General features: G+C 39.2%; 1 protein-coding gene across 1 annotated transcript in view; it reads left to right on the forward strand.

Annotated features, from left to right (window-relative positions):
• Positions 1-14508, forward strand: part of rftn2 (raftlin family member 2) — an 82456-nt gene that overhangs the window by 41788 nt on the left and 26160 nt on the right. The window contains exons 3-5 of the mRNA XM_028807643.2: positions 1577-1688; positions 3891-4116; positions 11352-11585. Coding sequence (XP_028663476.1) covers positions 1577-1688; positions 3891-4116; positions 11352-11585 — 572 coding nt within the window. The remainder of the gene's footprint in view (positions 1-1576; positions 1689-3890; positions 4117-11351; positions 11586-14508) is intronic.

The raw sequence follows: 14508 nt of genomic DNA on the forward strand, positions 1-14508 counted from the left end.
GTCTGTATAAATACTACCCTCTTTTGGCTTAAGGTACCACTGAATCCTGAGTGACCATACCCAAGTAAAGACACATGGTAGCTCCCCACCTGTCTGCCTTCAATGATATACCCAGGACAAAGCAGGAGCTCTCTGCTGACTTGTAATGCGTTCTGCCAGTATAACACTGCCTTCCTTTCATTTTGGTGCCCTCAGAAGTTACTGAACTGCTTATGGTGTATTATTTAAACAGCTTACTGCAACCTTGAAGTTCCCACTTAGTTTTATTACTTGAAGATGCTCTACAGTCACAAGCATGTCTAATAGTGTAGAGTGTGAAGGGTCTGTTCTGTGTTGTCCTTTGCCCTTTCAGTTCTGACAATAGGTTGTCCTCTGAACATTCTCTTAAAATAAACAGCATAGATATTATATATCTCTCTATTATAATAAAAAAAATACTGCGACGAGATGATTCTTTTTGGAAGATTTTTTCAAGTCCCATAAGTTGAGACTTTGGCCATGAGATTTTTTTCAAGTCACACCCTCCTCTCAACCATTTTTAACCACGCACACGGTAATATCACCTCTCATTCATGTGAATGCTTTTGTCAAACACAGTTCTGCTCTCTCAGCTCTTATAAATTTTAACGTTTTCCTCATTTTAAGTTCCCAATTAAAGAAGACGTATTATACCCAAATCTTATTTAAGAATTTCATCACAAAGGGTTATCAACAGAAAAAATGAGTACACAGGCAATCCTAGCACAGAGAAATGAAAAAGTCAAATGAATTAACGCCAAAAATGTGGATCAGTTGCAGACTGCTGAAACAGTTGGTGGTGATCATGCAGAAGATGAAAGCATCAACTTACAGTATTCCGAAGAATAACTACAACCGTTAACACCGTCCGGTCTTCCACTGCACGAATTACTGTAGAAAGAAGGATGTATCCAAGAAAGGTAATGTAGTATATCTTCCGTGGATAACATTATACAACAAAGGAGATCTTGATGTGCCATCCATCCAATCATTATCCAACCCGCTATATCCTAACACAGGGACACGGGGGTCTGTTGCCATTCGTATTAAAACGTTAACAGTTTCCCGTTAGAATAGCTTTTGCAAAGATAATTAACAAATCTAAGAGCCAAACATTTGAAAAAGTCGTTTTATTTAATAGAGAGAAAGAAACGAAATTCAATCTCGGGCAGTTACTGTATATGTTGCATTGTCACGATGAAAGTCCAAACACAGAATCAAAATTCAATGCGATATTCACAAAAATGTAATTTAAAAAATTGTTTTTACAGAAGTTCGTAGCATCCATAGGGCATGACGATTGATTAAAAAAAATAATTACTTTGCCTATGTACAGTAAGTTGAATCAACAGGATGAAAAGTATAGACAAGAGCAACTTGTGTATTAACAAAAAGATAAGGAAGTTTGAAAAAATGATTTATGAACTTCTGCTATGATAACTTTACCAAAGTTTGCCTAATTTAATTCCTAGTTAAGAACAGCATTTCTGAAATCTCCTGAGACCACTGACATCTCTTCTGTTTCTTCTTTGTGTTCTCTTCACATATGGATAAACAGCTCAAAATATGCTGCCTCTGCAGGTCCAGGTACTCCACGATTGCTGATAGAGGAATGGCCACTTCCTGGTGAGACCCTTACAAGTGAAGTGGTCAGTAGTCTTCTTGACAAGGTAGGATTCCTATCTGACATGACCATTTTTGTTTATTGTTAAAGAAGCAAAGCCTGCAGTGACTAGAGGGTTAAAGACAAATGACCTTCGTGAATCCTGACAATGAGATCCCTGTTTCTACACATACTAGTTAGAACTGTAGAATCATAAAGATACATTTTCGACTAAACTATCATCTGACTACACAAATATCATGTATAATTCAGACGGTTAAAATAAAAAAATAATTGAATGTTATCATAATGCTAGATGAAAATGCTCCATCTTATATTTAACTGGTGCCAGTTGTCAAAACTCAGACAGCTAGAATTTGCCCAGTGTTCACAATAGGAGATTAAAGCATGAGAGCGGAAAATTGTGTGTGCCTTTTTTTATTGTGGTAGCTACCAGTGGGTGAGAGTGGAAACGACTTGAATTATTTTTTTGTTGTATACTGAGTGGCAAATGAGCAGTAACCCAACATTTCTACCAAACATCTTAATGCGAAATGCACATGAATAGAAGAAATTGAATAAAGTGTGGCATCACACTTCTATAAACATCCATAATCTGTAAATGCATCAGAGTACCATCACATCAGAGTATCGTCACCATACTGTCTTTTCTGTATGAATTATCTTTTCCTTATGTAAATATACTGAAACCTGTAAAAAAAAAAGTTGACTTTGTAATGATTGCCACAATGTCTGGGGTACAGTGAAATACTAAAGTCTGCTCATTATTATTATTTTAGCATTATGTGCAAATGTTTGTGGAAATGGGTGGTGCAGTGATAGCGCTGCTGCCTTATAACAAGGAGACTGGGTTTGTGTCCTGGGTGCTCCATGCATGGAGTGTGCACATTCTCCCCTTGTTCCCGTGGATTTCTTATTCTAAAAAAATGGGTCACGTAAATTGTCATTCTTAAACTGGCCCAAGTATAAATGTTTGTGTGTCTGTGTCTCTCACCCTGCGATGGACTGGTGCTCTGTGCAGGGGGTGTTCTTTCCTCGCACCCAATGATTGCTGGACTGGCTTTAGCTGTCCCATGGCCCTGCCTGAATTAGCTGGTTAAGAAATCTGATGGATTAGTGGTACTTGCCCATCATCAGGGGCTCTCCAACACTCAGTTTAACTGAACACTAAATCCAAGGAATCATAAAGAAAAGAGAAACAATTCAACTTAATATTAAAGACTTGTTTAAGTGAAATTATAAAGAAAGCATAATTTATTCAGTTAGCTGCCTTCTATGGCATTAATAAGCTGATAGATCACATAGTTTATGCAGCCTGCATGTTAGCAGCTGTGGTAGAAATCAACATCTTAAAGAAACATATTCTCTAACAGGACAAATCAGTAATCAGGCAGGAGAAAAGCTTGTCTATCTGTGTCATTTATTACTCTTCAGCTAATGTTTGAACAGGGAGCATTCATTCATAGCATAAACAGAATGGTCAAATATTATAGGTGTAGGTCTATTTTATGAACAACTGAATTTACGTAACAGTGTCAGTCAGGGCATACATTTACTCTGGTTGGTTCATTGGTTTACACTCTAATGATCCATATGAAATTAATATTCTGGTTTCTTATACCTTTTGGGTTGAGCCACTACCCTTGAAATTTCTGTGACTTTTAACAACTGTCCAATTTGGTTGTTCACATGACATCTGCTGACTTCTTAGTAATCTGTTAGTCATCTTTCAGTACATTTTGTGTGTTATATTTTTGTCTCTATTGTTCACATGACCTTTATCTAGTTTTCCTGATATGCCTGAACAGGTCTCTGACATGTATTAACCCTTTGTTATTTCTTTAAGATGATACTATATTACCCTAAAATTATTCTTCCACACAGCTTCAGGTATTTATTCAAAGAATTAAACCATAATAGTTAACACATTTAGAGCTTATCAAAAGTAAATACATGCAAAATAAAGCATATCATCTTGTATAAAATCTGCATATTTCACTGAAGTCAGTAGTTTTGCCAGATATTTGTAACTAATATTTAGGTCTGTTCATATGATAGGTATATATATATATATATACTGAATTGTGCCAGGCATAAAGTCTCATAATATGTGTTGCTATAACTAATGTATAATACATATGGCACAATGTTTTCCTTTCTTTTTCTTAATATGAAGTGCTTTACTTCTGTCTTAAATGGTTCATTTTCAGTACTGAATTTGTATATTCTGTATCCTAACCCATTTTAGGTCAATATATGTGGCCAGCGTGGAATGAGGTTCCTTGGCTTTGTGCCCCAGCAAAGCAAGGGTACATCACAGTCATGCAATGGAGGAGTACCAAGCCCTAAGCCAAGTAGCCGTGGGTCACCAAATGGTCAGTCTTCTGAGAGTGGTATTGAGGATGACCCTCTGCAGGAGAATGGTGCAATTCTGGAGGGAGGTTTAAGCGGACGCACATTAAACAGGACTGATGGTAGGTTGGCATTTACCTCTGCATGACGAAGTATGTAAATTTTACCTGTTTTCATTTCTCCCACTGGTTTCACTGAACTTTTATATTTTTTTGTTTTACCAAAAAATACCTTTTTGTGAAAGAGTGCTGTCTAAAATATAGTATCCTGTAGCCAAGAAAAATGAGTTCAAAATCTATGAATGGTTATATATAGAAATGTATTGTAACAAATGCATTGATAGAATTACAACTCTTGTTGTCTATACAGTAACTTTTTTTAGGGTTCTTTTAAATTTGCAAAAAGTAGTATTTAGTAGACCTTACATAATTAAAAGACTACAGTCCAGTCAATGTACTGATGAATCCTCAAATTCAGTATTTTTCAAACTGGAGACCTCGGCACTCCTGTCAATTTTAAGATTGTCTAACTGATTGTCTAACTGAAAATGTTCTACAACAGTTGTTTGAAGGTTGTCATATATTGGTGTAGTTGTAGAGTAGTGCTGCTGTTCTCAGCCGGCGCGGTACGTGCACAGCTGTCAGGTGGTAAGCAAGGGAACACAGCGAGTCTCCACACCTGTCTCGCTCATCCTTACCTCATTTTCCTCTCCCATGTCCACCGCCTGTGCCATTTTGTGCCCATGGGGCTCCCTCTCTCATCTTTTAGCCAGTCCATGCTAGGATTGAGCCTGCCCAGAAACTACATGAGAAGACCGATGGATTTTTGCAAAAGAGTGCATCATAACATGTGAGCGCGGTCTCTTAAGTCCAGTCTGATACTGTCACGATATTTTTAGTTTTGGTAAACTTGTATCATCATTTTCAGAACAGCTTTAGACATTGCAAGAAGAATATTAATATGGAAAAAAAAATTGTTTTAGAACTGGTCTTGATCGGTGGAATTTGTCAAAGTGTTTTTTGTAGTAAATATGTTGTGTTTGCTGGCTGGTGGCCTTGTTCATCTAATATTTTCCTAAAAATTCAACTTGCAGATAGCTTACACAAATATTTTTTTCACATCAGCCCGTGATACTTTGCGAGGCCTTGTTGGTGTGTGGTTTATAAAAAAAAACAAACAAAAAAAACAAAACAAAAAGTCACACCTTGGGCCAGCATTCAGCAGTCCTTTTAAATAATAGGCAGATAGAAGATGGGCCGATGACATGCCCATCTTAAGGAGATATTGCAGTGTGGTAAGTTAGCTTCAATATTCCTAACATTTCTATCCCCCTTTCCCCTCATCATCTTATTCCATCCATGAAGGTGTGCCCAGTTTTCTTTTTATGATAAATTAACATGAAACATTTACATATATTTTGTTTGTTTACCTGTCTGTAGGTAAAGTTGAGTAAACTATAGTGGAGTATTGTGCTGTGGCTAGTCTGTGCTTTCCACCTTCATCATATTTTACAGAATGTTTCTATCTAGTGTATAAAAATTAGACATAACAACATTGATTTACCAACAGCTTTTGTCAAAACTTTAAAATATATATATTTAAAAAAAAAGCCAGTGCATTACTGTGTACATTTCCATGGAGCATTGGACTGTTGATGGTTTTACTAGACTCCTGTTTGTGGTTTTTGAATAGTTACCTGGGAATCGCATGTTGTGCCATGGGAAGGCACCAAGGGCAATTACCTTTTGAAAATTAACACTATTTTCAGTACATTTAATAAAAAAGGCAAACTAGTCTTGACAAAAATGAGATGTTTTTATGCTATTTTACACTGTACATATAAATAAGTAGAAGAGGAAGAAAGCATTCAGTCTGTTTATGTACATTAGAGATGGATGAATTGCTACTAAATGTAATTCACTAACACAAGTTGTACTTAGTTGGTGGCTAGAAGCAAGGCTCTCCGAGGGATGCATATAAATAGTGTTTTTATTTAACAAGTCATTCAGTGCTCCTTGCATCACTGGGAATTTTGTTCTTATAATAATAAATAATAATTCATTACATTTATATAGCGCTTTTCTCAGTACTCAAAGTGCTATCCACACAGGAAGGAACTGGGAAGCGAACCCACAATCTTCCACAGTCTCCTTACTGCAAAGCAGCAGCACTACCACTGCGCCACGTGTGAGGACTATATACCAAGCACTATGGAATCTGTAGCTACTCTGGATAAATGCTGAATAAACACACAAATAAAAAAGCCAAGCAGAATTTTCCATCCCATGAACTTTTTACAAAACATAAGTAGAATCAACATGCACAATAAAAAAAATGATTTGCTAATGGTCAATTAGTGTAAAATTAACTATCAAGAAATTTTTTGGTCCTGTACTATTGTGTACATAATAAACATTAACAAAATAATTAAGCAGACATTTATTTAATTTGCATTCTTCCTTATTAATTGACATGTGAAATAAAATAGCTGTGTAGTATGTGAAAATTTGTGTATTTGTGTGTGTGTGTGCATATTATATAAAAAAAATCCTGGGACGAGACATGACTTTTTTAGAGAAATATTTTCACGTCCCATGAGACGAGACTTTGTGCCAAGAGATTTAATCACCACCGGGGGCCAGAAATAAATGACAAAGAGTAGATGACAAAGTACAACGTCGTAAAGAGGTTCCAGAACGTTGGCACAATACACATGTAGAGCAGGTTAGAGATAGTGAAAGTAGAAAGATTAGAAAGTCTAAAAAAAATAATAGTAAAGATCGCATTAGCGCAAACAGAAATTATTACTCAGTAAAATCACAGAACAGCGAAAAGATATTGAATATATTGTTCAGATTTAAACTTCAAGTCAGAGACTTGTAGATCGTGTAATTCGTGTTGCCATCAGGGAAAAGTAGTGTTTCTGCAAGATGAAGAGGCATATCCGTGAAAATTGAAAGATTTGTTGTTTGGTGAAGATGAAATCCATGTCTCTGCAGCTCACATATGTGAAGTGGCTGGTGCAAACCACAGGATGGGTGGTTGAAAAGCAAAGTGAGCAGGGGGCAAAGCCCCCTAGTGTGTGTGTGTGTGTGTGTATGTATATGTATGTATATATGTGTATATACAGTGCATCACTTTTTCCACATTTTGTTATGTTACAGCCTTATTCCAAAATGGATTAAATTCATTTTTTTCCTCAGAATTCTACACACAACACCCCATAATGACAACATGAAAAAAGTTTACTTGAGGTTTTTGCAAATTTATTAAAAATAAAAAACTGAGAAATCACGTGTACATAAGTATTCACAGCCTTTGCTCAATACTTTGTCGATGCACCTTTGGCAGCAATTACAGCCTCAAGTCTTTTTGAATATGATGCCACAAGCTTGGCACACCTATCCTTGGCCAGTTTCGCCCATTCCTCTTTGCAGCACCTCTCAAGCTCAATCGGATTCAAGTCTGGGCTCTGGCTGGGCCACTCAAGGACATTCACAGAGTTGTCCTGAAGCCACTCCTTTGATATCTTGGCTGTGTGCTTAGGGTCGTTGTCCTGCTGAAAGATGAACCGTCGCCCCAGTCTGAGGTCAAGAGCGCTCTGGAGCAGGTTTTCATCCAGGATGTCTCTGTACATTGCTACAGTCATCTTTCCCTTTATCCTGACTAGTCTCCCAGTTCCTGCCACTGAAAAACATCCCCACAGCATGATGCTGCCACCACCATGCTTCACTGTAGGGATGGTATTGGCGTGGTGATGAGCGGTGCCTGGTTTCCTCCAAACGTGACGCCTGGCATTCACACCAAAGAGTTCAATCTTTGTCTCATCAGACCAGAGAGTTTTCTATCTCATGGTCTGAGAGTCCTTCAGGTGCCTTTTGGCAAACTCCAGGTGGGCTGCCATGTGCCTTTTACTAAGGAGTGGCTTCCGTCTGGCAACTACCATACAGGCCTGATTGGTGGATTGCTACAGAGATGGTTGTCCTTCTGGAAGGTTCTCCTCTCTCCACAGAGGACCTCTGGAGCTCCGTCAGAGTGACCATCGGGTTCTTGGTCACCTCCCTGACTAAGGCCCTTCTCCCCCGATCGCTCAGTTTAGATGGCCGGCCAGCTCTAGGAAGAGTCCTGGTGGTTTTGAACTTCTTCCACTTACGGATGATGGAGGCCACTATGCTCATTGGGACCTTCAAAGCAACAGAAATTTTTCTGTAACCTTCCCCAGATTTGTGCCTCGAGACAATCCTGTCTCGGAGGTCTACAGACAATTCCTTTGACTTCATGCTTGGTTTGTGCTCTGACATGAACTGTCAACTGTGGGACCTTATATAGACAGGTGTGTGCCTTTCCAAATCATGTCCGGTCAACTGAATTTACCACAGGTGGACTCCAGTTAAGCTGCAGAAACATCTCAAGGATGATCAGGGGAAACAGGATGCACCTGAGCTCAATTTTGAGCTTCATGGCAAAGTCTGTGAATACTTATGTACATGTGCTTTCTCAATTTTTTTTATTTTTAATAAATTTGCAAAAATCTCAAGTAAACTTTTTTCACGTTGTCATTATGGGGTGTTGTGTGTAGAATTCTGAGGAAAAAAATTAATCCATTTTGGAAAAAGGCTGTAACATAACGAAATGTGGAAAAAGTGATGTGCTGTTAATACTTTCTGGATGCACTGTATATATTTGCCCCCTAGTGTGTGTGTCTGTCTGTGTGTGTGTATATGTATTATGTGCGTATATATGTGTATATACTGTATATATTTGCCCCCTACCAGCAGCCACCTCTCCGAAACCCCTCTTTAAAAGGTGATACATTGTGAAACAAGTATCAGGTGTTTTTTTCACCTCCTCTTTGCTCGAGAAGCTGTTGGCTTGCTGCTGCTGCTGCGTGCCGCATGATCTGCATTTCATGTGGAGCTGCGAACGTTTAAAAGCCTGTAAAGCACCTGAATATTCGATGTCTTTTCGCTGTTCCATTATTTCCCCAAGTAATATTTTCAGATTGTTTGCGCTAATGCTAATCTTTGCTCTCATTTTTGGAGACTTTCGAATTTTCCTACTTCCATTATCTCTAACTTGCTCTGCATGTGTATCACGGGACTTGCGTCTGAAGGTTGTAAGTATGACGTGACTTGTCCGTCTCGCGGGAAGTGAAAGTGTCTCTGTCTCTCTTCAAAAGATCATGTCTCATCCCCAGGAAGAAGCCTCATCTTCTCGCAAGTTTTTTTTTTTTTATTATATATATAGTGGCGGATGGCCGGCGATCCTACCCAGCCGGGATGCCTGGAAGGACCAGGAGAGGGACAATACCTCTCCTGGAGCATGAGAGGGCAGCCGACCTGGTCTGCGTCGGGGCCACGGGATTGGAGCTTGGAGGCTCGGCACTGTTGAGGGCGCCCAGAGGATTATGGAGCCCTGGACTGCAGTACTTCCGCCACTACTGGAAATGCTGTCAGAAGAAGTTCCAGGCACACCCGAGTTCTTCTGGGTGTTCATGCGGCACTTCCACCTCACCAAGAAGTGCCGCCGGAAGATCATTGCGAAGCACCTGGAGCACATCCAGGGTGTTATAAAAGGGGCTGCCTCACTCCATTAGGGGAGGCAGAGTTTGGAAGAAGAAGACAGAGCTTGTGAGGAGAGGAGTGGAGGCAGCAGAAGAAAAGGACAGAAAAGAGAGGAAAAGGACAATGAGCATTTGTGGGGTTTGTGTGCAGAAGAAAATAATAAGTGTGTGCTTTTGGACATCGTTGTGCCCCAGTGTCTGTCTGTAGCCAGGCTGGTCTTTTACTATATACAGTGGAATCTCGGGTCACGACCGTAATTCGTTCCAAAACTCTGGTTGTAACCCGATTTGGTCGTGACCCGAAGTAATTTCCCCCATAGGATTGTATGTAAATACAATTAATCCGTTCCAGATCGTACGAACTGTATGCAAATATATTTTTTTTAAAGATTTTTAAGCACAAAAATAGTTAAAAAAAACCATAGAATGCACAGCGTAATAGTAAACTAAATGTAAAAACATTGAATAACACTGAGAAAACCTTGAACAAAGAAAAGTAACATTGCAAGAATTCACACTATAGCCTTACGAACCACTCGCTGTAAACACTTTTTTTAATGAGTTTTAAGCACAGGGAAAAAAATGAACATTTGAAAAATCTGTAATTTATACAAAAACTAACCATAAACAACCAAGAAAACTAACCTTTTATGAGTCGAGTTCTGGCATGAAGGAAGTGGGTGGAGAGGAGATTACAGTTTTCAGGTAAAGTCTGTGACGATGCGGGTTCGCTGCATGCTCCCATCTCGCTTTCGGGAGCCCTTAAACACGTCACCGTCGGTAATGTTACTGATGAGCACGACAGTGAGGCACTACAATGGAGCAATCGGATGGTGCAAAAAGTGCCAAATGCTTTTATTAAAATCAACAATCAAAAACAAAGTCCAAATTAAATAAAGTGCAGTGCTTTCAGAATCCTTCAATAAATAAATAATCCCATAAAAACAAGTGAACTGGAGGTTAAAATCCAGTAGAAAAAAGTCTTCATTAAATACAACGAGGGAAACAATGCTTGAAGCAGTCTCTTTAAAAACAAGCCCAGTGCATTCTTTAACTGCCTTCTCTGCCTTACGCAGCCAGCCATCTCTCTCTCTCTCTCTCTCTCTCTCTCTCTCTCTCTCTCTCTCTCTCTCTCTCTCTCTCTCTTTCTTTCTCTCTCACTCGCTCGCTGCACAGGGAATGCACAGGGAGAGACTGCACACGTGCAGAAATCATCGGTGCATACGAACCGGAAGGGAAACTGGCTTGTTCGTCACCCGAGTGTGTGGTTGTGAATAGATGTAAAAGTTTGGCAAACTTTTTGGTCATAACCCAATTTGTACATGGTCTGAGACGTTTGTGACCCGAGGTTCCACTGTGTGTGTGTGTGTGTGTGTATATATATGAATGCATTTATTTACTCTGGTGGGGAAAAGTAAACAGTTGTGCAGAAAATCACATTGGACAGATGATTTTATGCTGCAGCTAAAGTGTTGTTTTTTTACTTAATAAATTTATATTAATAAATCTTTTGTCAGGTGTGTTGTTTGTTATACAATAAGCTTCCCCTAGAAGGAAGAAGTGTAATTAAGATGGGGGAGGACTCCAACTGAACCTGTCATTCAAGGGAGCCACACGGGGTTTTTTTTTTTTTGTTTGTTTTTTTTTTTTATATGTTGTATTTTCTTTATAAATTACATTACAGCAAACAAGCTGGAGGTTGGACTTAGAATGTTAAATCTTATTAAGATCAAATCTTACACTACATGTCATGGTTCCTTAAACAGCTAGATATAATAAATATTTTGTTTGTAGATACAAGACTCTTTGCTGTTTTCCACATTTGGGACACTGGCTACCCTGCCTGGACAGCTCCTGATGAAGACCACCCTCGCTGGACCTACCATCAAGGTGCACTCTCTATGAAGGTCACAAGGAAGGGGCAGATGATCAGTGGATTGGAAGCAGATTGGCTGGAGCTCACCACATCTTACTACAAGAAAGGCTGGTCCTTAATTGACTCATTTGTGTACTGGGAAACCAGGAAGGGTGAGTGAGCAGCTTTGTTTTGGGATTGTTTTCGCCCATCATTCTCAGAGGCTAAATGTTTTCTTATGTGCACCTTTAGTTTTCAAAAAGAAATCCATCCAGTCTTTCAGTTTAGACAGACTATTCATTTATTTTGGTCTGTCAGGCTCCAGCCTGCGCAATACAAGCTTATGTTAAGTCGGTCTGAGGGCATTGAGTGAGTTAATTTGTGCTTATTGCTTGTCCATATAAAAACCTGAAATGTTATGTTTAGGAATGCTAATTGATTCAAAGAAATATATTTCAGATTGTGATATGTAAATTAAAACAGTGAGGAGGAAATAAAGTGACAATTTGGTACTCTGTCTTTTTGTCTGTGCTTAAATTTTCATCAGTCAGCTGCAGATTTTGTGGATCCTCCATATTTTAAACCACTGAATGAGGTTGACGTCATTCTTGACATGCTTTACACTTAGTGAGAGCTGCTTCTTCTAACAGTTAGCATTCTGTAGTGGCAGTTTCTTCAGCTCTTGGTACAGTTTTGAAGATCAAGACATCTTGAATAGTACCAAGACTGCCATTACATTTCAAAGGACTCGAGTGACAGCATTAAACGCAGAAAGCATTTTGCATAATGCAAACTAAATTGAGTGACAGAAATGGGCAGCCATGGTCAGATTGCATGGCGGTTGCCAGGGCTGTTCAGGCTCTCTGCAAGAAGAGTAAATTAATATGACAGATAATTCTAATATGGTGGTGGTTTCTACTTATGCTACTTCCTTAAATTGTTTAATTATGTCTGGTATAAATGTTGACAGGAGTTTTAGCTGATAATCAGTTTGCCTTCTAGTTATTTAGAAAGGGCAGAGCACTTAATCCCTTGCGACTGTAATCTTACAGCTCTGAAGCAACAAATACTTTGGAATTTATTCAGTGTCCTGCCTGATAGGAGGTTAAGAAAAGGCAATCTGTCTGTCTGTGTGTGTGTGTGTATCTGTCTGTCTGTCTCTCATATGTCTTAGATTTAATTAATGTGGTGAGAAGCACCAAGACTTTCCGAGACGGTGCTTGTTTTGTCTAGCTATATGTTTGTTTCTTGCCAGGTTTAGTCTTAAGAAATCCTTATTATAGATGTCAAGACCTGCTTGATCTCAAAATTAATTTTAATAGCTCTGTTACAAGTAACTTTCTGCATACTCTTGAGGATATAGTAAGAAAATCATGGTCTCACAAGGGTTGTCATCAGGCTTGGAAAGCATCGAAGGTGGTTTAGAGAGAGAAGAGGGGTTACTGGTCCGGCCTATTTGCTATCCTATATATTCCTATCTAAAGAAGCAACCACATAATCAGGCATTGTTCCCATTGTACACAAAACAGACAAAATTTACACATCACTGCAAACAACTTTGTTCCAGATTTTTGCATAATGATTATTATAGAAACCTGGCTCCTTTTTATCAGGTACTACTCTGACAGTGTCATGGTTGATAAACTTATTTAGGCATTTGCTAAATAGAAGTTTTGGATGACACATGAAGTCCAGTTTCTCCTCAAAGAATATAACATTGCATTCAGTTCAGGCAATAGGTCTCTCTATAGTACTGCCAGACTCGATCTGAAGAGGGACATTAGGAATGTAAAAGTGGTCTATGAGAAGAGGATTGGAGACCATGAATAATGATCCACTGTGGATGTGGCAGAAAATACAGCAAATCACAAAGTATAAAGGCAGCAACCCTGGGACTATTAATGGCAGTACCTCCCTTGTAGAGCAACTAAATTGTTTCTTTTCCCATTTTGAGGTAAAAAGAGCCCAGACAAGCATGTCCCCACCAGCACCAGCCTTTAATAGTCACAATCTCATGGCACAGGAGCATGATGCGAGTTGTGTGTGCAGGTCAGTGAACCAGATAAATGCTGCCTGCCTGGGCAGAGTACCCAGAAGAGTAATTAGAAAATGTGTTGTTCAAATTGCAAAGGTATTCAAAAAGAGTTTTAACTTATCCCTGTCACAAGCCATCATCCCACCCTGCCTGAAGTCAGCTTCCATCATTCCAGTCCCAAAAAAGATAGTCATTAGCTGCTGAAACGATTAATTTCCAGTTGCTCTGATACCAGTTATTGTGAAGTGCTTTAAGAAACTTGTCTTACAGCACATCAAAACCAATCTTTCACCCATGTTTAACACACAGTTGACTTACATAGTAAACCGGTCCATGGAAGATACCATTGCTGTAGCTCTACATACTGTACTGTCTCACTTTAACCATCATAGACTACAGCTCTGCATTCAGTGCGGTTTTACCAGACTGGCTGTTGATGAAGCCATTTGACTTTGGCCTCTCGCCATCCATATATTACTCCATAAAGTACTTGCTCACCAAACTGACCTCAAAATATTAAATTCAGCAGTCTTGTGTCTTCTACCGTTACACTTAGCACAGGTTCCCCTCAGGGATGTGTGCTCAGTCTTTTAATATACACTCTTTATACTCACAATTATGTTTCTACCCATTCCATAAACACCATGATTAATTTTGCAGACAACACTACTGTGGTTTGACAGATGTAGGATGAACATGAAGCAGCCTACAGGGATGAGGTCCATAAACTGGCAACATGGCGTTCACTGAACATCTCATAATCACCTCAGAAACAAAAGAATTAATCATTGACTTCAGGATAACAAGTGCAGACCCATCTACAAGTTTTCATCAGTGGAGATTATATGCAAAGGATGCCCACCTTTAGAGTCCTGGAAAAACAAGATCTCTGAGAACCTTTCCTGAACTGCCAGTATCACTATAATAGTTAAGAAGGCTCAGCAGTGGCTAAACCACCCAAGCATATTCAAGAGAAATGGCTTGGTGGTGAAGCTGCTGGTGTCATCCCACCATTTTTATGTTGAGACTAGCAAAATACCCGTGCTTCGCAGCGGAGAAGT

This window comes from Erpetoichthys calabaricus, chromosome 8 (genome assembly GCF_900747795.2).
Source record: "Erpetoichthys calabaricus chromosome 8, fErpCal1.3, whole genome shotgun sequence".
NCBI classification, from domain to species: Eukaryota; Metazoa; Chordata; class Cladistia; order Polypteriformes; family Polypteridae; genus Erpetoichthys; species Erpetoichthys calabaricus.